Raw genomic sequence first — 25,944 nt, 5'->3', positions numbered from 1 at the left:
CCGAGATCATGCTGCATTTTGACCTTTTAAAAAGTCCTGCAGATTAAATCTCCCTTTGTTTTTGTTCATATTTGTGCAATTCTCAAATGTTCTGCTCATCTCCTGTGCCCAACTTCCAAGGGTTATCAGCTGGACATGTCTGTTGTCCCATAACTTCCACCCAGTCCCATTCCTGAAGCAACCTTAACTCATTAATTCCTAGCAAGATATCCTCAAAACAGATGGTGAAAAAAGTCACATGCTTTTTAAAAACAATACAGAAATATTCCATCTGGTTCCCATACCTCTTTGTCCATATTTACTAGATGTGTCTGTTCCTTTCCAATAGATCTAGTTAAGACAAGTCTTAGGAAACACACTATTGAATTAGATTTGTGCTTAGGATTTAGGCAGGCTTGGAAAATGTTCAATGTTCCCAGTGGGTTAAGAATAGTTCTCAATTTCATCAGCGTTTTCATACTAATCGTCTTGTTTCAGATTCCTCTGGATTATACCAGAGTAAATAGCCCTGCAAAATATTCTGCTGAAAAAAAACCAGCTGGGTTAATAAGCAACAAAGCTGTGGGATAGGTTTTGTAACTTTTCCAAACTTTCTAGAGATCAGAAGTTTTACCTTAAAAATGCAAAATTATTTTTCAGTTGCACTGCAACCTCTGTCGGGGCATAGGGTTAATCACCCATCTGAGAAGGGTGGATATTTTCCTTTACAGAATCCCACTTGACAATGCCTTTGCTCCCAACCCAGCCATCCTCCATCACTGATGCAGTACATGTAGCAGACAAACAACACTTAGGGCACTACACAAATTGTCTTATCCATTAGAAATCATCTGTGGAGGTTTGATTCTCCTTCCCCCACAGACCAGCCGATTCAACACTGCACAGCTGAATTACTGTCTTGAATCAGCTTTGACAGCAGCTAATTAGGGGTGTGAAAGTCAGCATTTACCACTGCAGTCACTTTTTCACCATTTGTGACATTGCTTTTGCCAACACTCAGCATGAGCTATTTGCCTTTAACAAGCTCTACTGGGTGATCCTTCTTCTCCTCCACTTCAACTCCATCTTTATTGTCAGCTTCAGCACAGTAGTCCCTGCAGGCTGGGCAGCAGGTCATGCTGAGCCATCTAACACCAAAGCTTTGTCATGTTGTTCAAGTGTGTGCAGGAGCAGTGCTGGGGCTCCCGGCTCAGCTGAGGTTCTGGCATGCAGCACTGCAAAAGCCAGCTGTGCCCAATGCCTTCTGCAAAATGTAAGAGTTGGGATTTCAACAGGAATCAATTCTCTGCTATGGGCACTGGGCTGTCAGAAAGGATCAAGCAACACATGCTTACAACTAGGGTATCTTCTAGAATCAAAATTACATAAATAAAATAATCTAGTGAAATCACAGAAACCTCAGAGGCAAGCTGAAGTTGGCTCAGGGATTTCAAGACAATATCTGTTCCTGCTTTTATATTTACTGGTATGATAAATTCAGGTTTATTGCTCACGGGAAACCACCAGTAGTTAGCACAGGAAAATTTGACCAAAAAAAACCCCACCCCATCAAAACCAGAACAAATATTTGAGCTAAAGGGTTTCACCTTCTAGAACTGTGCACATTCATAAGGAGCTTATAGAAATGATCTTGAATATTCATACAATGCCATTCTAAGCTACTTCATCTCATCCTTTGCCTCTGTGCATAAACAAATGAGCACCTCTAGTATAAGCCTCTTACCTGAGTGACATTTCTCAGTGTCTTTCTCACCTCTTAAGAGAGGGAAGAGCTCTTCCTTACAGGCAGCTGAGGAACATGGTGACACAGACATATGAAGTCCACAGCACACAGGGATGCAAGCATCAGGAAACAACTTGTGTGACCTCCTGTAATTCACAGCAACAATTTAAACAGACAGGCTGTGACTTGTTTCCTGGTAAGTGCTTCTTCATCAGATTACCTTCTTTCACCTTGTGCTCCTTCAGATGTTTCCTGACTGCACTGAAGAGGCTGAGAAGGTAAGTAGAAAAATAATTTAGATTTAACAGAACAGAGGCAAAGTGGAAAATCTCATTCAGTTCTTTCTTGTCCAGAACATGCAATGCTTGACAAGGTCGGGTTCTCACTGTACCACACAGGATAGCTAATTTTGCAGCATTAGAATATTTATAGCCAGAAAGAGAAAAGTAGCTGGAGTAAGCATAACAAAACCAGAAGACCAGACATGTCTGGCCACCTATGGTGGTTATCTAAGCAAAAAGGGCTGTGAATTCTATTCATTCCTATTTGTTGGACCCTTCCTCTCATCCAATTGACTGTGCTCAGTTCCCAATAGCTTTCCTCAATTGCTATCTATTACCAGGAACCTGGGCTGTAGCTATTTCTGTTCTGACAGGAACAAATAACTACTGGGAGCTCTTTTCCTCTCAAAAGGCTACCCTAAATGCAAAGATGCAGCAGCACAAAACATTACTTGCTTGTCAATCCTAATGGAGGCACAAAATAGTCAAAAAATGTAGAGCCTTTCCCCACTCTGCAGGCAGCACTGTGCACAGCCCAGACTAAGATGGGCTTTGGGGCATCACTCCTATGTTTTACATCCATCACCTCAATGTAAAGTAGGTTAGTTCACAGACCCTCCACAATATTAAACTTCATTTTACCTCTGTTACAAGGACAGATTGTTCAGCATCAGCCTTTGCTTCTAAGGCACTATTAACAATATTAGAGTACATCTCAGTGACAGTCACTAGCATTAAGTCTGTACTGAAGTGCCATTCATTTAAATATGCAGATAAGTCTTGCACACATTTTTTGTTCAGGGCACACAGAACTCAAAAACAAATAGCCTCTAACTATGCTATTAATTCTGTGAGTGTAAGGCTGTTTGTTTTAATCCTGCTGCAAAAAGCTATCAATAGATATGACTTGTTCCCTTTCCTACCCTGGCCAAATATCCTGGCCCACAGTTCAGGCACCCATGTAAGCTGAAGCTCCAGCCTAGATGCAGGACAGCTACCCAGCAGCCAACAGCTGGGAAAGGCATGGTGAGCATGGGATGGCCCCGTTCACACAGCTTGTGGCATGACCTCTGTAGTGGTCCTGCAAGAGAGGTCCTCACACTGAGCAATCCCATTGACACAGATTTCTCCAGGACAACTTCCCCAGCTTGACAACCCACAGACAGGCTTTTCACAGATTTATACATGTATCTAATTGTTCTTTCATTGGTTCTCTAAGGAAACTAAGAGTTTACCCACAGCAATTACTACCTAGACTAAAACAATAGAAGAATTTTTGCCCATTAGGCCCCATCATATGCTCAGTCTTTCACCACAGTCACTGTGGCTGACTGAAAAGCCAAGGCGCCGGAGCAGAAGATGAAGCACTTAGAAGCAGCATAGGTGCTGTATTCAGCAGTGCCTCTCCAAAGGCAGTCTGAGAAATGGGAGCAGTTTAGAAAAAGTGATGCAATAAGCAGAATTTGATACTGCAAAACACTGTGTTGCCTAATCCCCGGCCTACAGATCTGTCCTGTTAGGCTTTTTAGGTCACGTGTATTTGCTTCCTTTGGTGTTATTTCTGAATTTTACCTGAAAAGGAGCTCAGTTACAGGAATTGCATTTTACTGTACCATACCTCAGTATATTTCAACTGAAATTGTGTTTGAGATAACCTAAGTGGATTTCTGGAAAGAAAAACATAAACCTTGCTTAGCAGTAACATTTCTCCAGAACTGAAGAGGCATGCTCAAAATAACTGCATTTGAAAAGGCCAGCAAAACTATTACTTCCAGTGCAGGTGAAACAAATAATATTTGCTTAGTAGAACATGAGTCCAGGATCTTAGCACAAGGACCTTCTTTTCCTCAAACAATTGTCTGTTTTTTTTTTTTTAATTTAAATTGAGATGTGATCTTCCAACCAATGAGTACCACTGAACACAGCTGACCAGACTACCCAAAACAGGAGTTTTGCTTGGAAGAGTCACTTATGCTCCCATATTTTCATGGTGTTTTAGAAGTTCCAAAAACTCCTGAAGATAATATTTATTAACTCTGAGTTTGCTAATGCCAGGAGGTTGATTTTCTTCTTGCTGCTGACTCTAACACAAGCATTGAGGCATCATGAGTTTTTCCAGGCTGAAGTATCCAGTTGCCTTTTTGTTTGCTCATGCAGGTGTTTTACGTAATTGCCCCAATAAGGCTGACGCTTACGGGAAAGCAGCTGCAGCATAGGCAGCGTTGTAGGTGTTCACCACTTACAGCTTAACTGGCCTCTAAGAGCACAGGAAAACAAGTCCTATATTTTCTAGTCAGGCTAATTGAAGTGTTCAAATTATATTATGGCTTTGCATTGTTAATAACACCTGATAAGCAACACCTCAAAATTCAAAATGAATCAAATACTCTAAAATATAAAGAGACACAATAAAATGGGGGGAGGAGCCCACCAAAACTGTTTTCCATCTAGTGTTACAGTCATGTCTAGTCTAGTCTAATGTATCTGAATAGGTACTTAATTCAAAGTTCTTATATTAAAGAAGAAAATTATCAAGAAAAACCTGAATCTAAATTATTTACCAGAGAAATGTAGGCAAAGTCCCTCTATCCTTCCCAGGCTTAAGCTCTGCCTTTGAATTGGGTCTGCAAGTCTTCTACTGCTTTGTTTTGTCCCCCTCTAACTTGCAGGCCTATCATCAAGCTTTCATGAGGAGGCTTTCTCAGAAATATATAATTTTTTAAAGAGTCTTAAAAAACAGCTGAGTTTCCTCTCAACCAACCAAAGAGGTGACCTTCACCTGTTAAAATACTTGAACAGATGAGCCTAGCTGGAAACCTATCTTCCTGTGACGGGAAGGGAGAACTTTTTTAAGGACTTAACTCCTTCTCTGCCTGATAAAAGATAAGACTTCAGAAGCACATTTCTTTTGTGGCAGTAACTGCAGCGTGCCCACTGGGCTGCAGAAGAAAAGGCTCAGGGAGGATCTCATTGATATGTATGAGTATCTGCTGGGAAGGAGTGGAGAGGATGGAGCCAGGCTTTACTCAGCAGTATCCAGTGACAGGACAAGAGGCCATGAGGACAAATTGAAATACAGGAAATTTCACTTAAGGAAAAAAAAAAAAAAAAAGCCTTTTCTTCTGGTAAGGTGGTAAAACAAAACACTGGAGTATTTTTCCCAAGCAGATTTTGGAGTCTCCATTCTTGGAGACACTTTAAGCCCAATACAGGACATGGTCCTGGGCAACCTGCTGGGGCTGACTGTGCTTCCAGCAGGAATCAGGTGATACAATCCCCAAAGGCCCCTTCCCCACCTCAAACCTTCCCATCATTCTGTGTCCCTGCAGTCAGCACTGGCATGGCACAGGTCATAGGGCAGATAGATATCCACCACAGTGTGACTGTACATGATCCTCTGAGGCCTGTAACTGTTCTGTATTATCTCAGACAATCTCTCCATGTGAATATACCTGTGAAGAGACTCTAAACCCCAAGAACTAAAAATGTGATGGTGGATGAGTGACAAGCCTGAGAGGGAGCCTCTGCCCTCCTTCAGGAGACCCCATGCAATAACTAATTAAATTGGCTTTTTTTTTGCAACATTATTGATTCTTTCTTGAAGTCACATTTTTTAATTGCACTTCTCTCCACTTCCTTTAAGTTTTCCCTTATGGTCAATTTGCCCAGATTGAAGGATAAAAATAACAGTGCATCATCTCCATCTGAGCAGTATGTCAGTACATTTAATTCCTTCCCTTAGCACAAAGGGATTATTATTCCATTTTATTTCAGTTGGCTTCTGGGAATACACCCAGCCATTCACCTGTGTGAGTTGTTCTTTGTACAAGGATTCTAGTTTTAGAAGCATCTCACGTGAGCTGGATCAAGGATTAGCAGAAGGCATTTCTGAGCACTTGTGGTCACAGTTATTCTTTGGGCTTTTTCTGCTATCAGAAGGAATTTTCTGCTATCCTTCCTGGAGCATTTCTGTCTGAAACAGAATCAAATTATTCATTGGCCAAGGAATACCACAGTCTCCCTCTGAGCAGTCCCATGATTTGCAGACAGCTAGATTCTTGTGAGAATAGGCCAAAGGGAGATCCTGCTAAAATCTGTGTGAAATAGCATTTAAGATGTGTATTTGGGCACTAGGAAGGTCCTATTTCTACAGCCTCAAAGGGAACACAAAAGTAAACCTTTGTTTTCTCTGCCCCTTGCCTGCATGGATTGATCCTCCATTAAGGCTTATCTATCTTCAGGTAATGAAGCCTGCAGCTTAATCAAGAGAGGCAGCAACAGGCCTGGACTTTCAAGACACTTTTTGCCTCCTCCCACTAATTTATCCATTTTACCCAGCTCCAAGTAAACCTCAATTAAAAAAAAAAAAAAAGAAGGGAAGATGATCTCAAGCATGCGGGAGTTCTGCACCTTTGTGTTTCCTGTTTCCCCTGGCACTGAAGCAAGTGCCTCAGCCACTCACCACTTGGTGACAGGACAGATTGATTACACTAATTGTATGACAATGACTTGAGCAAGGTAGGCATCAAGTCATTAGCTGAAGCAGGAATTCAATGCTGAGATCCCAAACTGTCCTTTGCCCTTGCTGCACTGATACCTTATCTGCTTCAGCTTCAGAAAGGATTCAATAGCTGTATTGCTGAGGGCTGTAGCTCTCAGGAGCATTCCTGATCAAAACACAATTACCTGGCAACTTGATTCTGTAAGCTGTGAAACCGACCATGGAACGGGAAGGTAAAAGGTGCTGCTGACCATGCTGCAACCTCACCCAGGTTGTTCAAGTGTTGATACGGTAGGTCTGTGTAAAGAGAGTCCTTCCTCCAGTGGCTTTTAGCTGCTGCTCAGCAGCTGATGTTGTTTTCCTCAACACAAACTTACACCGGCTTTGGGAATCCAAATGCACCTGTTGTAAAAGACCTCATTCTCCCTCCGAACACAGGGCTCATTAAAACATTCATTTGTGCAAATATGAGTGCTGTCAAAATGGTGCATTGAACTGATCTTGTACCAAGGAGCTGCAATAGAGTTCAGGGTGTACTGTGTGCACAGACTGTTACCCATTTAGGGACCAGGTAGAGTGAAAAACACTTCCACCTGAAGTTTATGGCCTGAAAGCCGTATAGAAGAACAGCCTTGATTTGGTAACAGCCTAATCCTTTATCCTAAAGGCAAACTAGTCCTTCTTCCCCCTCCTGTCAATATCTCAGTTTGAAGTGTTAAACAGCAAAACAAGGCACGAGAGCATGATAGTAACACCAAGCAAGGCAGTGCTTTTAAGCATTCTTAAAAAAAAAAACAAACAAACAACCCAACAACATAGAAGTCAACCTAAAACTTTATTTAGTAGAAAACTTTCAGAAGACAATTTGTTTGAATATTTGAAGCACTACACTGACAACATGCTCATTAAAGACAATTCTCGTTCTCCTAAGCTATAATCTCGTTTCATACTGCACCCTTTATTTGTTGCTTTCATCCTGACAGAGAGGCTGTACACATCTTCTTCCGCAATGCCATCAAAAAAGAAGTCCTCATTGAAGATGGGATTTCTGCTTCTCTTTATAATTGTGCTTTTCTGCTTCTGTGTTTTCCCTGGCACCAGGGAGAAGGAGATACAGCAGTTTATGGTTTTGGGCTCTACAGAATCATCATATAAACCCTCTGCACTGATCAGGCGGATCCGCAGCCTTTCATTCTCTGAGCAGTATTCAGCTGACAGCCTCAACACGCCTCCCTTGTCCATTACCACAGTACTCTCTCCCACCAGTCTCTCCCGACTACAGGTCAGGTCCACTGGAAAGATGGGAGAACAGGAGGTGCTAAAGCTCTGTATGCCAAGCAGCCCCTCAGAGGCCCTCCTGATGGCACTGGGGCTGTTATCAGTGGAGCTGCTCTCTTCTGTAGAGAGAGAATTGTTCCTGGGCATAATGTATTTGCTCTTGTCTTTCAGTGCTCTGCAGAGCAATCCCTCCTGACTTTGTGCCTTGATCAGGGAGCATGGTCTGGGAGGTGACCTGCTGAGAAGTGGAGAACTGAATGGAGAGGAATCACTGGAAGAAGCAGTGTCACTGTCACAGGCGCCTTGCCTGTGCAGAGAGAGATGCTTGGGCGGCAGTCTCACAGAAGCAAAGCTGATAGCAATGGGATTAGACATGCTCCCTTTGCCACTGAAGGTGTTAGCTCTGGATCGAGACATGTTCAGGCTGGGCAGAGCAGCACGTGGATCACCATGGAAGATGGACTCCTTCCTCCTGGTGTGGGGACTCTCCAGCAAAGTGCAGAAGCCATAGGAAGTGGGGGCTCTGGGAAAGTGGGGCAGGGAGAGCGCTGCTTGGGACTGTGGGTCTGCATTGGTGCTTTCTTCCTCCAGGACAGAGATCTCCTCTTCAACACTTTCCACCTGAATGAGATGTGGGCAAGAGCTGGAGCTATAATCAGAAGCAAGAGCTGCATCCACTGAACTGTGATCCTGGTGGAAGCCACTGCCCTTAATGGAGCCAGAGCTGGTCAGCCTGGGGGGAATACAGAATTCAGGGATTCTGTCAGGAGTGATCACATTTGGAAAAGCAGCAGCCCTCAGTTGGGCTTTTTCTGGCAGATTTTGGCCTTGTGGAAGTCCCAGGAAGGAAGAGCTGGGGAGGTTTCCATTTTCATGTGATGCTCTGATCTTTTCCAACAACCACATCACTGTAGCTGGGCAGGAGGTCCTCAAAGGAGAAATCCACCTGCAGACATACAGAGAGGAAAAGGTACATGAACATCCTTTTTGGACACAATACAGGCCAAGCAAGGCACAAAGGGTGCCACTCAAGGCAGGACTAGCACAAGCCCATGTTCGAAACAGCCCCTGCCCAGTGCACTACCTTTAGCGAAGTCAATTGGTGCAAGAACAGAACTAAACCACTAAAGAGAGAAAACAGCATCGAGTCACTACTAGAGGAAAATGTCCCTCTCGCATAATCCCTACCGTGTTTTCCCCTGAGCAGAGAACGTACCTTGACAAGTGCAAGCCTTGTTCTTTCCAGCGGCCCCGGCTCGCTGCTACCCGGGCTCGTTCTCAGCAACTGCGATCGGGACCACGCAGCCCGCCCCGAGCCTTTTGTAGTCGTGCCGGGCGCCTCCCAGTCGCGCCTCCGGCCGGCGGAAGGGGCGGGGGCTGCCACCGCACCTCCTGCTCTCATGCGGAGGGTAGAGGAGGTAAAGCGGCGCCGCAGCTGCCCAGCAGGGCACTCTGCTGGGCACCGGGGCCATGCCCGGAGCAACGGGGAGGGACTTGCCAAAAGGGGCCTCTTACGGGAAAGCGCTTTTTGACAGTCTCCTTTTCGCCCCCGCAGATCAGCAGATGTTCCTGGCGCTTGGCACTCGCCTGCGAACGTGGGGGGACGGGGCTGCCCGCGTTCCGGCCCCAGCCCCTTGCCCTTCCCCTGCGTTCAGTTTCTTTTTGATTAGTATCTACTTATGGAGGCGTCCCGTGGTGTTTCGAGATAACTAAGAAACCCAGGACAAAAGCAACATTGTTTTGGGGATTCATTTCTTCTGGAGATCCTGGCAGCTTTCCAGCGTTAGAGCGGTAGGAAGTGGGGATTGCGGTTTTCAAGCTCATTTGTAAAGAACTTTGCTGCCCTTCTATATCTGAATGTGTGTCCACCCCTTCGTTACTCACAAAGAACACGGGACTACGGAACGCTGATACAGCGTTCTTATCACTGATACTAAGCAGTAACAGAAATGGGAATGCAGGTGCAGTCAGGAGAAAGACGAGGCACGAAATGCTTTGGCAAGTCACCTTGAAAAGCAGCATATCAAAAACCCAGGCCCGCGTGACGCTTAACAGACCCTGCTCAAAGCCAGGTGGGATCCATGAATTTCCTCACCAACGCAGCAGAGCCTGAACGGACCTCTGCAAACTCTAATTATTCTGCAAGCTGCAAGTAGAAATCTTTAATGCAAAGCCAGGAAGGCCTGCCAAATTGGTTGCCAAAATACTCATCTGAAGCCTATAACACAGGGCTAGTAGACAAATAATATTCTTCCCTCTTCCGATGAAGAACTAAAGTACATATTTACTGAGTGCTTGAAATAGACGAGATGTGCTCACAGAAAACAAATCCCGTGGGCAACAGGGGCAGGGAACATTTTGAACCTGCTGAAAGATTTAGCTGGGTACACGTGTGTTCTGGGTGTAAGCCCTGCCTCACTTCTGTTAGTTTACACCAGTTAGGCTTCATTAGCATAACAATGTCCTGGTGATTAAAATCTGAGAAATTCTTTTTGTCGTGCTTTGTAAAAAGGTTCAGGACACCACAAATATCCCAGTGACATTTCAGATGTAGGAGCTCGTGTAGTTTACTTAGATGAATTTAGCTGATGTGGGTGTGCTTCAAATAATCTCCAATCTAATTTAGAGGCTTCTGGTAAGGGTTAGTGCTTTTCCAGCCAATGAGACTTTACAGCAGAGTAGTAAGAGGAGTTCCTGGAGATGCTGGGATGCTTTCTTTTAGGAAGCAGTATATGCATCTTATAGCTGTTATCCATTCAGACCAGGCAATACTGTACCATGTATCATGCATTACATACCATGTAGTTTCCAAAGAGTAAGTGAGCTTGTTCTATGTGCTATGCACCTCTGCCTTTAATAGCAAAGAACAAATTAACTCTAAACATGGAGACAAAATTAAGGAAATGGTACTTTTTTAGTGGAAACCTTATTGCTTTCAGTAACAGATCACAGAAGTTTTTCATATACAGCAGTCATGGCAACCAGCCTCAGGTGTACTAAGTTCACAGCTGGCATCAGGCAGTGATGAAATAAAATAGCTACCCTGTTATAGGTACGTGATTTCTCCTGAGTCTCTTTACCGTCAGTGAAAAGAGTTAGGGCTTCTCCAGAGGTGATCAGAGTGTCATGATCACAGTTGCCTGTCTCCCTCCAGTGACTGTAAAGAGGAAGCAGGTGCCTTTCACGGGGTGGTGGATCTTCCCCTTCCTATGAAAGCGTGCACTTTTATAGACATTTAACAGATTGCTCATGTGCTGGGAGTTCAGCAGCACTTAAGCACTTGTACCTGCCCCGTGGAAATAGGCACTCAGATGTGTATATATAGCTTCCCGTGTTCAGAACAGATTCTTTCCTTGATTAGCTTCAGAGCATAATTAAAATATGCTGCCAAGAAGACTTCCTGTTGGTATAAAAATGTGGCTACAATAATCCATTTTTAAACCGGATATAATTCGTGGCAAGTCTTTATTACAACCCCTGTACCAACAACAGGTGAAACCCTGGGATCTCGGCAGGAGCTGTAAAAAAAATGGAATTTCCTACCAACACAGGAGGAAGTCAGGAGTTTCCCTTCGTGTGTTACTGATATGATTTATCTCCTGCCGCTCGGCCTTCACTGGACTCAGGAAAGGTCCGTCCGCGCCTTATCGCCTCCGGCTGCGGGTCCCGGGCAGCCCCTGGCGGCCCCGCCCCTGCGGGAGGCCGGGAGGTGCGGGTAATACATCAGAGCCCAAAACATGGTTGAAGCTGACTGGTTCAAGGACCTGGCACTGCAAGGAGAACCCTTTCAGTGGTTTTCAGGGGATAGAGAGGTAGGAGAGCTGCAAGAGCTGACGGCCCTTGGAGAATGTGCACCAGGGGAGGGGAAAACACTCCCTGCCGGTCAAAATGACGGGACAGATAAAAACCAAAAAAACCTCTGGTTCTGCTCTGAGAGGGGGAGATGTAAATGCCAGTCCTGGATGAGACAGCACATAACAGCTCACTATTCTTAAAGCAACAGCAATGGCTGTGCATTATATTACCTAAAATATTCCAAATTTCCACAAGCTTTTGTGAGAATAGAGAACCCAGTTCAACGTTATTTTCCTAAAGAATGCAGCGGTATCTCAGCTGTAGCTTCTTGAAAGAAGACTTCAATCAACTGAGAGGCACTTAGATACATTTTTTTTTTGTTAGAGATTGGTATCATGAACAAACACAGCACATTGTATAGTGCATTAATTCCTTCCTGTCACTTTGACAAATATCAAAGATATCTATTAGCAGACTGCTCACCATTTCTGGCCTAAATCAATGGCCAAATCATTCTGCATTACTTTCATAGTAACACAAAGTAACAGAGGTTCAGCAGAACTAATTTGACAACATGACCTTTCTTTCTTTGTATCACAGAGTAGCTTGTATTTTATCTCATCAGCAAAGACAAGGTTCTGCATAGCTTTACAAGAAATGTCCATGCTCCTTTAAATGAACAAATGAGCAGATGCCCAAGTGCTGGCAGCAAGAGCTCAGGAGTTGCAGGGCCCTTCAGGCACTTGGGGACTTTATGCCAAGTATCTCAAGTACCTTGTGTCACAGCAGTGTGAACTGTAAAAACCTAAAAGCATGAACTGAAGAATTCATTCTTGATAGCATATTACATAGTCCTGTTATAAGAAGCTGAGAGTTGCCATGCAAAAATCCAAGAAAGGTATGCTGTTCCTAATTCCACTCAGCCGGTTTCCCAAAAAAGCAAATTTCTACAGATAGATAAGCAGGATAAAAATTCAACAGCAAAGTAGAGCAGATTTCCCAGGACCAGAGGGTTTACTAGACAGCCTGGGCAGTTTAGATATATTGATGGAAAGAATCCTAAAGAAGACTGGAAGTAGTTTGAGGGAGGAAGACAAAAGAAAGTGGGATTATTTAATTAAAAGAAATACAGTAGGCAGAAAGACTGCTTGCTTCTGGGGAAAAAAAGCAGGGATTTTTGAGTTGTGTTACACAGCTCCAACTTTGAAGGCACATGTGACTCTCAGCCAAGGCCTGGCAAACTGCTACCTTTCAGTGCAGTGCCTTTCAGTGACTTGCAGTGATTAATCTTAAACTTCAAAGGGGAAAAGGGCTCAGGTACTCAAAAGGAGGCTGCTGGTACCCCTGTTATGGCCACCACTGTGAAGCATCAAAGTGTCTGATCTTCCTCCAGGGAATCAATAATACCAATAGAGCTAAAGGATGTCCAGTCAGGAAGATAACTTTGCAGCTGGACATATGCTCACTGAGAGGCCAGCAATAAGGTCACAGCCAAGTCACACAGATGCAGACACAAAGAATGGAAGTTTCATTTCCTCTAAAAGATTTACACTCCATAGAATACTCTTCAAGTGCCTTTAATTCAGATTCTTGAAGTCATGGCAGTGGCAGAGGTGCACAGTTTGCAGAAAGACAGAAGGAACACATATCCAAGGGACTTCTGCATAAACTGCATTGTTAGTGGATGTTTCATTTAAATCTTATAGGGCTAAACATGATGAAAACCTAAAAATTCCCATGACATTTCCCACAGTTGCAGCTCTGTATTACGGACTGTGTTTCTTTCAAGAATTCTGCAATCTGGTAAAAGTAGAACTGCCCCTAGACTGTCTTGTTCAGGTGACTCTTCTGTTGTGGAAGATTGACTTATTCCAGTGCCAAACAGCTCAAATTCAGGGCAGGCCTCTCCTACTAGGCCAGGTAACTGTCTTTTAGGATTCTCAGGAAAAAAAGTCCACCAAACCGATTAGGTCTTCTCACAGAGATGTACTGTGTTACAGCAGTAATGGGCTCCAAGCATGTCATGGCTTTGTAGAGTTACTGTGCTGTGGCTTATAGCAGGATACATCCTCAATAATGAAATGTGAGAATTACCACTAGTATTTTCCTCAGAGTAAAACCAGAAATTAAATCAGGCAGTACAGCTTTATAATTTATAGACCAGACGATTTCAGTTGAAAGGGACCTACAACAATCATCTAAGTCCAGCTGCCAGACCAATCCAGGGCTCCTCAAAAGTTAAAAGTGTGTTACTGAGGGCTTTGTCCCAAAGCCTCTTAACACACTGACAGGCTTGGGGAATTGATCACCTGTCTTGAAAGCCTGTTCCAGTGTCTGACCACCCTTTTGGTAAAGAAATGCTTCCTAACATCCAGTCTGAACCCATCCTGACCCAGCTTTGAACCACTGCCACACATCCAGTCACTGCATCTGGATCCCAGGAGAAGAGTTCAGCACCTCCCTCTCTACCTCCCCTCATCAGGAAGCTGTAGAGCACAATTAGGTCACCCCTCAGCCTCCTTTTCTTCAAGCCAGGCAAACAGTGTCCTCAGCTGCTCCTCAGCCACATTTATTTCAGATTCCCTGCTTAGACACAAAAGCATAAATAAACACTTCATGCAACCATCTCTATTCTGGTAGCCTCAACAGAAGAATATTTTCTGCAGTTTGGCCCCATGCCTAATGTAGTCTAATTTGATGGTCATTCTCATGTAACTTAAATTAATTAATTCCATATAAAGTTACATTGACACCTGCAAAATGAATCACACACACAGAAGAACTATTCTCTCCATCTTCTTTGTGCTCTAAGTAAATTTAAATATGAAAGATAAAAGCTACAAATAATTTTTGTTTTCAAATAAAAACAAAGAAACAAAACAAAAAGGTCTCCACAAACCTTCAAGGATCACTTCTATCAGGGTTAAAGAGAAAAAGAAGAAAACAGTGCCAGGACTGTGTATTAGGAAACTAAATCTATGTTTGTCCATGCAAAGAATGTATTTTTTACATCAATTTCAAAAAGTCAAATTAGAGAAAAAGCTATGGATCTATGTGTCTACATCATTTTATGCCTCAAAGGAAGACTATATGAGTCAGCAAATGGATAATTGTCTACAACTAACACCTTAACCAGGTATTACAATGTCTGTAGTTATTCTTTGGAAGAATAACTCCTAGGATTTCCCTGCTTGCCAGCCATCTTCCTTCAAGACAAAACCTAAAGCTGTGAAGTTAGACACCACATGGTGTGCCCTGTGATTTGCACAAATAATATTGAGAATTACCTCAACAACTGTGCCATATAATACTCCTGTAGTCATGCAGAAACTTGTAAAACGTGATAGGGATTTCCAAAAGTCTGGCAGGGTTCACCTATGCACTGCAAAACACTTACTGGCAGGTTTTATTAAACAAGCAGTTCTTAATAACCTTCCTCCCTGTCCAGTCACACCCATAGGAGTCCTTCTCTAAAGAGCACAGATCCAAAGCAACCTTAAACTGAAAAAGACAGGATCTCTCTGTAATGCTCCTGAAATCCATGCTCTCAGGATTTCCTGGCTGGCTGCCGTGTGTCCTGCACCTACAGTATGTATGAAGATAAAGGCACCAGATGACGTGTCTGGGTTGGAGCAGCAACATGCTGGTACACACAGGGCTCATGAGAAGGAATAAGGCAGCAAGCCAAGGGCGTTCCAAAAAAGATAATTCACCTCATCAAAACATGCTGGGTCTTGACTGGGAGTGTTTAACACTTCAAAAACAGGTGTGTTGGCAAACATCACTTCCCATCATTTTCCATGCCATGAGCTACAAAGACTGAGATGTCACTGCAGGAGGAGAGTTGCTAAGCTCTGCCCTAACAACAAGTGCAGCTGCCTGCAGGCCATGCAGTCACACTGTGATGGGTTGTGAGAGCCCATCAGGAGAACCCAACTCCAAGGAATTGTGTGTGGGGACTCTGTTGTTCCTCCCTTGGCCCCAGCCCATTCCCAGTGGCAGGCAGATCAAGAATTAGGTTGGGGAATTCTGCCTGCTACTCCAGGCAGCTTGACCTAGTCATTGCAAATTAAATATTAAAAAAGAAAACTCACCAATAACTGAAGAGTTTTTTTTTTCCTGTGAAGAGTCAAATTTAGATGAACATTTCCTCTACCTGAAGGTGGCACAGCACACTGGTGGAATTAGCCACAATATCTTGATGGGTAGGACATGTAGTCATCAGAGTTATACCTTTAAGTGGAATACATTTCAGAGTAGTCTCACTAACCAGCAGCATCTCATTAAGAAACAGATGTTGCTTTTGGTACACTCAACCTTCAAAGCTAGAGTCTTCACCCTTAGAATTTCTGAGAACCCTCAGCATTTCTGTGTACAAAAGGACAGTTCTTTTTCTAGAATTTCCACATTTCTAGATTGTGGCTTTCTGTCCCCTAGGTTGTGCTTCTGCAGGAGTATTTTCAGAAATGAGATAGCATTCCACTTGTCCTTTCCACTTACAAAACAGGGCCTGCTATGGCCCTGACCCTGCAAAGCTTTGCACAGATGATTTATGATTACCTCCCTTATCTTAGATCTCCTAATGCCCAAGAAATATTTGGAGAACAACAATCCCTTGGACTATCAGTGGTGGGAGGGAGAAATCCATTAATTAACCTGACACTGGTAAGAGGAATCTGATTCCAGGAATCAATGTGAAGAGCCCTGCAGACTTCAGGCAGCTTTGGCAAAAGACTTGGGATTTTGTGGAAGTGCTGGTTTTAGTCTTTGGGAGCAGAAAGGGTGAAAACAGACAGTGACAGTTTTGTTATCATGAGGATATGGATTGTCTGAAATTTCATTTAAGGGAAAATTAGAAGAAAAGTCACAGGATACTATAATTATATCCAGGGAAAAAGCAGCAGCTCTGGGGCATGTTGTGGATCACACCCTAGAATTCCCATGTTAAACATCTGCTATTAATGGTTTACAACCAGAGATGTGTAGCAAATTAGGTTAAAAGTACTTGGAGAACAACACTGGCTCACAGCAGCAAGCAAGAAGAGTAGCAGAAATGCCAGGATTTTCCTTGACAAAATTACTTCCAACTCAGGAATCACTAGGCATGAGAAAAACTGTTTAACTACTGCTACTAAACACAGGGTTTAAACATATGGCCAGATATTATTGTACAAAGAAAAATAATTTGCAGTTATTGCTGTCACACACATTCTCATTGGAAAAGCAGAAATAGGCTTATGTGGCTATAACAGATTCTCTGGCACATGGTAAAAATTGTTTCATGGTGAGGAACTTTGCTTAACTGGGGAGGACAAAATTAAACTGTTTATTGTTTGGCTTCCTCATCCTTTCATTCCCTGAAGCAAGCCTGAAGTTTGAATCCTGCCTCAGCCTCCCTCTCCAACCCCCAGGGCCAGCAGGCTCCTGCTGGAGCAGGCAATGTGGAACACATGGCACTTGTGTCATGGGAACCTCCTCCACCCCAAATGCTTAAAACAGTCTGCAATTTACTTGTAGTGCATGTTTGACTAGAGGCTTCACACACCCAAAAGCAGAACCCAATACTTCAGCTGTTAAGACACTTGTGGGGTTTTTTGCTACCCAAGTGTGTAAAGTAGAAGATGTTTCCCTCTGTTTCCTGGCACTTACAAGTATCTTCCACCATTATTTTGTCTCAATTAAAACAACAAATACAGTGAAAGCTCTGGAAATTGCTTCTTCTAGCACCAGTCTTAGAAGGAGCTGCATAGACAGGTCATTGGGAAGAAAGGAGGGACATGAGGGGAGGATACCTTTTCCAGGCTGTACTTGTGGGAAGCATAGCTCTCTTCCTTCATTAAGCAATTAGTAGTGTGCTTAATTGCTTGCTGGGCAGCACCATCCTCAGAGCTGAGTGTGAAACCAGCCAGGTGATCCAGCAGGTTCTGTATCTTCCTTCTACATTAATAAATTATAAACTTCCTGGGCAGCAGTCTTTTTCAGTCCCTGGCATTAATTTATTATGCAGATGATCAGCTGAGGGCAGGGACCAGCCCCTCTCCTCCTGTGTCTCTGGGGCAAAACCCACCTGAAAGCTGCTGTTTCACAGAGAAAATCCCATCTCTGGCCTCCAGACTGAGATTGCTCTTCTACTCTGTGCCACAGCAGTGTCTGCCCCATCAGCACTCTCAGACAGTAGGGCCAGGATCAGAAAGCCATCAACTTGTCCCTGCTGCTTGTAATTAAGCAGAACTCTTCAGCAAACTGCAGGCCAGCAAATGGCCCAGGCACTAATAAGCCCAATACTCTGGCTTTGATTATTCCCAATATTGAGCTCCATGGCAGCAGCAACCTCACTCTGTGGTGTTTGCTCTTAATTGCTATTTACTGTGATCAGTGGAAATTGGGAAGAACAACTGATCTTAACTAATTAAAATATTATACTTGGCAATTTACTGCTCAGCAACTTTCCTAAAGCAATGAAGACTGTGATTCATTCAGCCCCCCAGATATTTAGCCCACATTGTCCATTCAAAGATCAGCTCTTTCAGGCAGACTAAAAGTCATCAACAGCAGCCTAACTTTACCTGTCAACAATTTGCTCTCTTCTAAGAAAACGATTCAGATTTGTTCTGCTTGTGGTTAGATGTAAGTCAAAGCCCCTGAGAAGTTGTGAGGAACCTTAGTGACCCTAGGCTTGATTAAGTTTTCTGAAGGAAACTTGCAAAATAAGCTACAGGTTTGCAGATTTCTCATTTTTGAAGTATTGCCCTGGCAACAGGGAGCTGCTATGACACTTACATTGATAGAAGCCCTTCAAGTATGGTTTCAGAGGTATGATCTTATTGGTACTATGCAGGAGTACATTTCACTCACTGAAAGGAGTGCCAGACAAGGGAAAAGAAGCACTCTTGGGCTTGTGCAATTATACTGAATGCTTTAATTTAAAATATATTTTTTTTCAAAATGCCTTCAGTGTACTGCCCAGTGAAATTCTGGAAAAGCATTTCCTCAATCAGTTCAAGTTAGTAGCATATGTCCTCCAGGCAAAGAAATCCTTTATGGTTTATCTGTACAATAAGATAGCATTAAAAGAAAGAATTAACTGAGGATTACTATCAGTGAATGGCTGACAATAAGAGGGAAGATTGATCTGATCACAGAAAATGCAAACAAATTATGCCTTGTGGGGGTCATCAGTGAAAAACAGCATTAAAATAAATCATCAGATCTCTGGAGAGAAAGCAGCTGGGAATGGGCTCATGCTTCCTCCTCTCAGTCATGCTGGCTTCACCTCTGTGTAATCCTGCTGACTTCAGAATTTCACTGCACAACTGAGAAGAGAATCACCTGCCAAATACACACCACACTCCCTCTGACCCAGCCTAGCAATTGTGACTCCAGAGTTACCCACATTAGTCCTTCTATCCATCTGAACATTACTTTCACTGGAGCACTTGGGATCCAGTATAACACCATATAACACCAGTGCTTTAAGAAAGCTCCTTTATGAGGAAATGAAAAGGGCTGTGCACAAACCTGATCCTCCCAAGCACAGGTGTGAGCAGACACACACAGTATGTGAGAGCCCAGGAGCAGACCCACAACTGCTCTGTGTGATCCTCAGAGCCATGAGCTGCATCTCACCTGACAAATCCATCAGGGTTACTTGTACTGAGCCATGAACCAGACATATCATCATTTCCCCACTATTTCTGGCATCTATAGCCAGTTTCTCTAGACAGTGATGAGTCAAGAGAACATTTCAAAACCAAAAGGATATCACAACTCTCTGCTCTTAGTTACACTCATTTCTCTCCTCTATAAAGATACCAATTTCCGGAGCCAAAACTATTTCTCTCACTTTCCCATTGTCTTTGCTCCTCTTCTCTGCCCAAATTATGATCTCACCCCTCACTATTTGGGAGCTGGCTTGCAGATTGCAATGTTGTTAGATTGCAACTAGATGTACATGTATGGTACCACCTGCTACAAGCTTTTTATTTATTTCTGGCTATGAAACAGCTGTTGCTTTCCATTTTTGCAAATTCAGAGTAAAAGAGAAGAGGGATTTTTTTTTTTTTTAGATGCTTTAATTTTCTGCAGGATATCAGGGCATGTAACAAACTCAAAAGAAAACTTAATCGGCATTTTACCTAAGTTTTATCAGTGAAACAGTAGACATGTAATGAGTTTACTTAGAGTCCCCAAAATTATTCAGGCCCATGACCACATCTGTTTGTCTCCAGGTGTTTTATTGAACCTCCTGATTTTAACAATATTCACAAAGGAATTCAAGGAACTAGAAATTTTATAACCCAAAAAAAAAAAAAATAGAATAAGAAATCATAAAGCAATCAATGCATCAAAAATCTGCCAAAAGGCAAGATTGTAAGATCTCACTGCTCTATCTTGAATACCTCATTTAAAAGTGAGGGAAGTAAAAGATATGCACTACATGATTTTTCAACTCACTGACTCTAAGTCAATCTTCAACTTTATCAGTTGGGGATAACAGGGCATAACTTTCTCAAAAGTACTGATGTGTGTGAGCTTAATTGTAACACCTTTTGACAAGTCAGCTGTAGAAATGCAGATAAAAATCCCAGCTTTGTACTACTTGATGACATGAAAAACCCAGTTCTGAGTTATCCTAGGGGAAGTAAACCTGCTATTGCAGAAGCACAGAACTGGCCATGCTCCCTGAGATGATGGCTCCTTCCTCTTGGGGAAACACTCCCCAGTACACAGGTTCGCTTGAGGTTTTGAACAGGGCTCTAGTAGCACAATGTACTTTGTATCCCAGTATTAAAATCCCCACAAAAACTTGAGAGCTGTTCACTATTAACATGATTCCAACTAGTGAGTATAAACAAAATGCACCTTACCTCATGGATTTTGTTTGGGATTATTTTCCTTCAAACATTTCTACATGAGAAACCCCAGAACTGGTGATTAGCATAGCTCCCCTCTTGGAAGGGCTGTATGTCAAATTGGGCAGGAGGATACTATTCCCTCACTGAATTGCTTAGCGGAAACAGTGTCTAAGCACACAAAAAACATCTGCAAAACCTGTCCAAGAGCCAAAAAGGGATTTTGAGTTGTGAGATTGGTAGACCCTGTTGCCCCATGGCCAAGTTTTCTGAAGCAGCACAAATTTCCTTGCAAAACTATATAGTGGTAACTGACTCCTTACACAGTCAAAAATGCATAGAAAATCTAATGTTATGCTCTCCCTTTTCTTCCCCCACTCCTTGTCTAATATATTTGCTGTTTCCAACTGTAACCAGTTTATAGCTGTTTTCCCAGCACTCACTTCTCTTGCACACCTCCAGTCTCATGCAACTGGGAAACATCATGTGATGGGCTGGACTGTACTTGTACTCAAATACTGGAGCTCTCCCTTGCAGTGGGACAAGCTGGCTGGCACAGGGGGGAGGTTTGCACATCAGGTGGGCTCTAAGCTGATTGGGATTTCTGCTGTCCTTCAATAAGACCTAAGCAAAGCAGCTCAATGAAAAGTGCTTACAGCTGTTTTCAGGAAGGGAAAGCACAGCAGACCTAAGTGTGCAGTGACAGAGTTCAAAATGTACTTACACTCAGTGATGGGAATAAACACTCAGCATGGTCTCTTGAAATGAGATTTTTAAAAGCATCTGAATTATGTGACTTGCACTTGTAAAAGCTCAGGTGCTTTTTCAGTTCTGCACTCCTTAAGTCTAGCTACACAGGCAATGCCGTGCTTTCCTGAATTCAGCCCCTTGGCTGTTCAGTTCTCACTAAAATATACAGCAAAACATGCAGTGATTTCAGGCACACACCATTTCCCCAGCTACATCTGGTCAATCAGCCAGCTCTTTCCAACCCCTTTCCCAACTTACAGTCAGGACACACTTCACCCCAGCTCCTCCATCTGAGTATTGCAATGTGAACATCAGTACTTCATGAAAAGAGACTAAAACATCCCTCACAAGCTACTGTCAATTCCAACCACTGACCAGGGTGTGCAGAAAGCCACCAAATCTTCGGGCCCTAGGCCTTGCCCTCCTTGCTATCTGAGCAGCATAGGCTTTGAGACTCAGCTGTATGTCTGCATGGGGCTCTGGTAACTGGAGATTCCAAGGGACCAGCCCTGTCAAAGCCTTTTCTTTACCCCTAAAGTGACAAGTTTTACAGGCTTAGTCTTTTCCTTAAATTCAAGTAAGAAAGCCAGTTCATGGAACATCACAGACCTGAGCTAAAATTAAAGTTTGGGGTGAAATGAAAGATTTATGACATTTATTTCATGACTAAACAATGTATGTTCATCACTTCAGTTTCCTTTAATTCTGGTGCAATACAACCAGATGCTATCTTGAAATTCAATTTCCCCACTAACATTAGTCCTTCATGTACTCAGAAGTGTCTTCATTTTCTTCAAGCACTTAGTCACTATGGTATTTTCATTTTGCTTTCACTGAAAGAAGCATTTTTTCCCCATCTTGGTTTAGCTTGAAATCTGACCTATGGCTTTCTCAGATAAGTGAAAAGTGAGTCCCAGTGGAGGCCCAATAGATCCTGGGTGTGTAGAATGAAGCAATAAGCATTGAAGATGGCGGCACTGGGGACACACTACCTATCTTACAAACAGGAAAGCAATAGTGAGCCCAGCCACCAGCAGGCTGCATCCTTGTTACATGACTTGTTACGTGACATTGTTAGTTTTCTGACACTCCCTTAAGACCTGTGCATATGCCCCCCTATCTGAGGGTGGCATTATCTCAGTAACCGGTAATCATTTTCCCTGTACCCTGCAGTACCTCAACACAAAAGCACTATGGTAATGCAAGACCCTGGCTGCTCTTATTAGCTCACAACAGATGCAAACCCAGCTTTGGAGACCTTTCAGCTGAGCAAATGGACATCTGCCTTACCAAAGTGCATAGCATAAAAAGAGAGGGAAACAAGGCTGAACATCAAGTGTAATTAAATATAAATCATGATTTTATGTTTTAAATCTAACACAAAAAGGCTGCTCTACTTACAGCTAACAGGCTCTATTACTTGAAGAGACTGAGTTCTCAAGGAAAGCCCTATCAGCTTGCTTGTGTAGTTACTCTCAAAGTGATAAAGCAAGTACCAGCCTCTGTCTTCTGGGGAGTTTTCTGGGCCAATCCTATATAAGGCCAGTATCTGCCTCACAGGAGGGAGATATAACCACTGCAAGTATGTTCAAGAGATGCTGTCCAAACATGTCCAATTCCCAAGGTGTGAGGGACATCCCTTTTACTCTCTGCTAGGCAAAGGAGCAGCTGTCCCTTCTGCTGTGTGTTTGGGGCACACACATGTCTTGTTACCACCATGGCACAGGTGACTCCACATGTAGCTGCAGCACTGCACAGCATTCCTCTCCTTCTCCCTGTGTTTGAATAACAGAAGTGCACAAAACTGCATTAACTTAGCAAGACTGTGGAAGATAAGAGTATCATAACATTTACAAAATGGATTCCAGGTTCCTAAACCTCTACATGAAGTGCAGTTATAAATCCTTTTCTCATCTGTTACTCCTGGGCTGCAGTCAACAATGATGAAAAAGTTCTGTTTAGGCAGGCAAAAAGCAGAAAAATCTCTCACATTTTTCCTAACTCATTACTTAAGTCTCTTGTCAAAAAGAGACTTAGGAAAGAAGTTTGTTTTTTTTTTTTTTTTTTTTTTTTTTTTTTTTCTTTCTACTTCCTTCCTACCCCAAACATGCATGATACACAAGAAGTTCCAGTCCTGTTTGCTAAGGAAAGCTTGAGATATCTGCAAAGCTTGCATGCCAGCTTCTGAGGGCAAAGGCTGGCACTGACAGGAGAAAGCACAGCTATAGAGCCTGTTCTGTTGCTGCAGGAGAGATACTTCTTCCTCCCTAGGTGGTTAAGAAATATTTGAACCATTACAATTCTATGACCATAAAGTAATGATACTAAGTAAAATCCAACTAGAACTTCTAGAATAAATTTGTATTGATACAATTTACTTAAACACTTAAGGGATACAAAACATTTCTGTGCAAGCTGTGGTTCTAATTTGTGTATCTCTAATTGGCACTGTTACATATTATTTAAGGCATGCCAAAACCATTCCTAAGGCAGGATGCTTACACTTAGTAGTAGTGTCTAGTACTGTTTTCTGCAGTACTACAGCTGTCTAACTATAAGGTTATCCTGGCAACCTCAGGAGCAGTGAAAGGAAAAAGCCCAGCTCACTGTCTCATGAAGGTTACAGCTCCCAGTTCTCTAAAAAACACCTGATAAAATAGCACAAGTCATCCTGGACGTATCTGTTGCCTCAGCACCATACCAGCCATTTTTAAGATTCCCCAAATGCTTGCACAGAAAGAGAACTGATGTCTGACAGGCCAGGGTTCAGAAACTACCTCATCCTATGGCCTTAACTCAGCAACACCACAAGTGCCTATTGGCCACAAAACAGGGCTCTGCCTCATCACTTCATTGTGTACTTTCTCCCTGCCAGTACAGCAATAGTGCCAGTGCTCACCAGCAAGCTGTGGCAATGCCTAATCCTGCCCCACAGATTCCAGCAGGATTTGTGCCATCAGCTTTAAGAGGTGCAGGATCAATCAGTTAAAAAATATTTTTTTCACAGATAGGACACAGACTGGCAGGACTTGAGCTATTTCAAAATTGCAGCAGGGTTCTACTGGCCTTTTTAGGTGATGGGCTCCTTTAGAAAACTGATCCTTGCTCATTGGACTGTTTTTCCTCCAAGAAAATGGATGCCACTATAGACCTAACCAGTTTTTCATTTTCACTGTTGCCACAGCCACAACTCTGAATATGCTGCTATTGCTGAGACATTCAATCCTGATGCTGGCTGCTGAATCAGAGCCTAGAGAAAAAATCTGACACACAGAGCTTTGTCAGAGTGGTAGAAAGAGGCAATGCAAAGAAATCCTGACAAATACTAAAGGGACCTAAAGGTGCCGATAGTTACTGAAGCTCTGTGAAAATACATTTAACAAAGTAGGGTTTTTTTGAGTATTGTAACATGTAGAAAAATTGACACTTAACTGCATGGACAAGTTATCCCCAGATACTGAGAGCTGTACATTGTGGTATTTCAGTATCATTCCCCAAAGAGCAATAGTGAGGGGAAACTCATTTTTTGCCCCTGGTGTGGCAGCATTCCTGCTAAATCCATCAGTATTTGTCTCACAAAGGTGGCTGCACCTAATATGGTCTAAGTAAGCCTCTATTGCATTCATTTAGATATTTGGGAGAATCTACAGTCTAGACTCCTACATGGAAATCCAGTTTAGTGGCCACAAAAGAGATGACACTTCTGGGCAAGGGAAGAGTATTCCATCTCAGAAAGCTCAGAAGACAAAAATGGTTGGAAGTGTGCCACTGGAGAAAGTTACTCATTGGACTCAGCAACAATTGGAGACATGATTACAATTTCTTCTGGATAGAATTGTGGAAAAGTAAAAGTAACACTTATTAATGACTGCTTATTCATAGACCAATTCTTTATCCCATAGACTCTCTATCCCTTACTTCCTCCACCAATTCAGAACAGGCTTCTTCACAAGGCCCCTTCACAAAGACTCACAAAAGCCCAAGAGCATTCTCCACAACTCTGACATCTGGAGCACTCTCCTGCATTTCTCCATCTTGCCACTTCTGTCTGCACACCACATAAGAGCCCACAACTTGCTGCTCTACTGGAACAGATGAGTTCCTCCTCACTTGTTCTGCTAATCTTTCATACTTCATTTCATGTGGGTCTAAGTTTTTGTCTGTCTGTAAATATCCATGGGTGTCTGCCACTACTCATCAGTAGTTCTCCCTGACAGTTGTTTTTAAAGCAGTATCTGTTTGATTTGTGAAGTGGCTAATGAGTAATTGAATGCATTCTATTTGGAAGACACAGTGAATGCAAGCCAACCACCAGAGCTGGCCCAAGGCTTCATATTAGCATGAGCAAAATACCCTGTGCTGCCCTGAGGATGAAGTGCACACATTACACACAGAGCTGGCTTTTTCTGCCACAGAAAAGTGAACAGGATCCAGCAATGGCTCACATGACCCTTTTTTTCCCTGAAGAAGCTGCTGTTTCATACATTCTCATCCTCTTTCCTGGCAGCAGCAGCTGCCAGGCTGGTTTTCAGGGCTTTGCCAGAGCCCATTCTGCCATCCCTATTGCCTCCTTTGCCTGGATCTGGCCCTGCCCAGCACTGAGAGATTAGCCTCATTCAAAAATAAAGGAAAATCCCCAAATCAACTGTCTATGATTTCTGTCTATGCATATACTTTTACCTCACTAGAAATTATTTATCAATAACCTTGCCTGCAAAGTTGAAACAAAATTATGAGCACTATGTGTCAGTTCCCACCTTGAGT

General features: G+C 43.0%; 1 protein-coding gene across 4 annotated transcripts in view; it reads right to left on the bottom strand.

Moving 5' to 3' along the window:
- Window positions 1-7,321: 7,321 nt before the first annotated feature.
- The window catches only part of LOC128794728 (C2 calcium-dependent domain-containing protein 4C-like), a 29,687-nt gene continuing 11,064 nt past the window's right edge, over window positions 7,322-25,944 (bottom strand). For 3 of the 4 annotated variants that reach the window (XM_053954918.1, XM_053954919.1, XM_053954917.1), the window contains exon 3: window positions 7,322-8,729. In XM_053954918.1, coding sequence (XP_053810893.1) covers window positions 7,391-8,729 — 1,339 coding nt within the window. In that variant the 3' untranslated portion in view covers window positions 7,322-7,390. Of the gene's footprint in view, window positions 8,730-8,999; window positions 9,426-25,944 lie in introns of those variants that run through there. The other variant, XM_053954920.1, reaches the window with a different exon arrangement.

The sequence above is a fragment of the Vidua chalybeata genome, chromosome 13 (genome assembly GCF_026979565.1).
Source record: "Vidua chalybeata isolate OUT-0048 chromosome 13, bVidCha1 merged haplotype, whole genome shotgun sequence".
Taxonomy (NCBI): domain Eukaryota; kingdom Metazoa; phylum Chordata; class Aves; order Passeriformes; family Viduidae; genus Vidua; species Vidua chalybeata.
This window is presented reverse-complemented; position numbering and strand designations above follow the sequence as displayed.